We start from the raw sequence: 816 nt of genomic DNA on the forward strand, positions 1-816 counted from the left end.
GAGAGAGGGAGTGTCCGGAGGTGTCCTAGGTTGAATTATGGAGCATAGAACTTCCATGTAAATGCAAGCTGTTTGGGAGCCTGAGTTCAGGTCCAGGCCTGCCACGTCCCAGTGGGTAACAGGAAGAAGTCAGTTGGCCTCTCAGAACTGGTTTAGGAGGTGATGATGCTCAGAAAGAGCCCCAAGGCTGCCAGTCCCCAGACACCGGGAGGAGCTGCCGGGGGGGCTGTAAGCATCACCCACGGGGTCGGCCTTGGAGCTGTCACAGGGAGGCCTGCAGCAGAGGGAGCACAGCCAGGCACCTGGCTCCCTGGGACTTGATCTGGGCCTTTTCCTCCCAGCGGGAGGCTTCGTGGTGGTGGAGCAGCCCGTGTCCACCCAAGGATGAGCGGGGAGAGGAGATGCAAAGCTGTCATGTCATAAAAATGAAGACAAGCTGTCAAAAAGGAATGCAGTGGTGGTGGGTGAGACCCGCAGTGCGAGACTCGGCCAGCTATGCAGAAAAACCTGCCACTGGGTATCACCTGTGGAGCTCCTCCCTGCTTCTCCGCTCCTGGCCGGCCCCACCCGAGCCCACACCCCCAGCCTCTGCCAGGAGACTGGGCTCTGCAGACCTGAGATCGCACGTCTTTGGGGCTCCTCCTTTGTGCTTCACATGGGGTCATGGCTCGGGCAGCATCTGTCTTCAGAACCAGGTGGTGCGTAAAGTTCACTCTGCTGCAGCAGCTCAGCCCTTGCCCCAGCCTCTCACCTGCCCCAGCCCCTTACCTGCCCCAGCCCCTCACCTGCCCCTGCCCCTCACCTGCCCCTGCCCCT

The 816-nt window shown here is 60.9% G+C and overlaps 1 protein-coding gene across 2 annotated transcripts in view; it reads left to right on the top strand.

The window, feature by feature from the left end:
• Positions 1 to 434: 434 nt before the first annotated feature.
• The window catches only part of MALL (mal, T-cell differentiation protein-like), an 11,571-nt gene continuing 11,189 nt past the window's right edge, over positions 435 to 816 (top strand). The window contains exon 1 of one of the 2 annotated variants that reach the window (XM_005860478.2): positions 435 to 698. In XM_005860478.2, the coding sequence (XP_005860540.1) occupies positions 450 to 698 (249 nt within the window). In that variant the 5' untranslated portion in view covers positions 435 to 449. The remainder of the gene's footprint in view (positions 699 to 816) is intronic. The other variant, XM_014534958.1, reaches the window with a different exon arrangement.

Source organism: Myotis brandtii, unplaced genomic scaffold (genome assembly GCF_000412655.1).
Source record: "Myotis brandtii unplaced genomic scaffold, ASM41265v1 scaffold1347, whole genome shotgun sequence".
Lineage (NCBI taxonomy): Eukaryota > Metazoa > Chordata > Mammalia > Chiroptera > Vespertilionidae > Myotis > Myotis brandtii.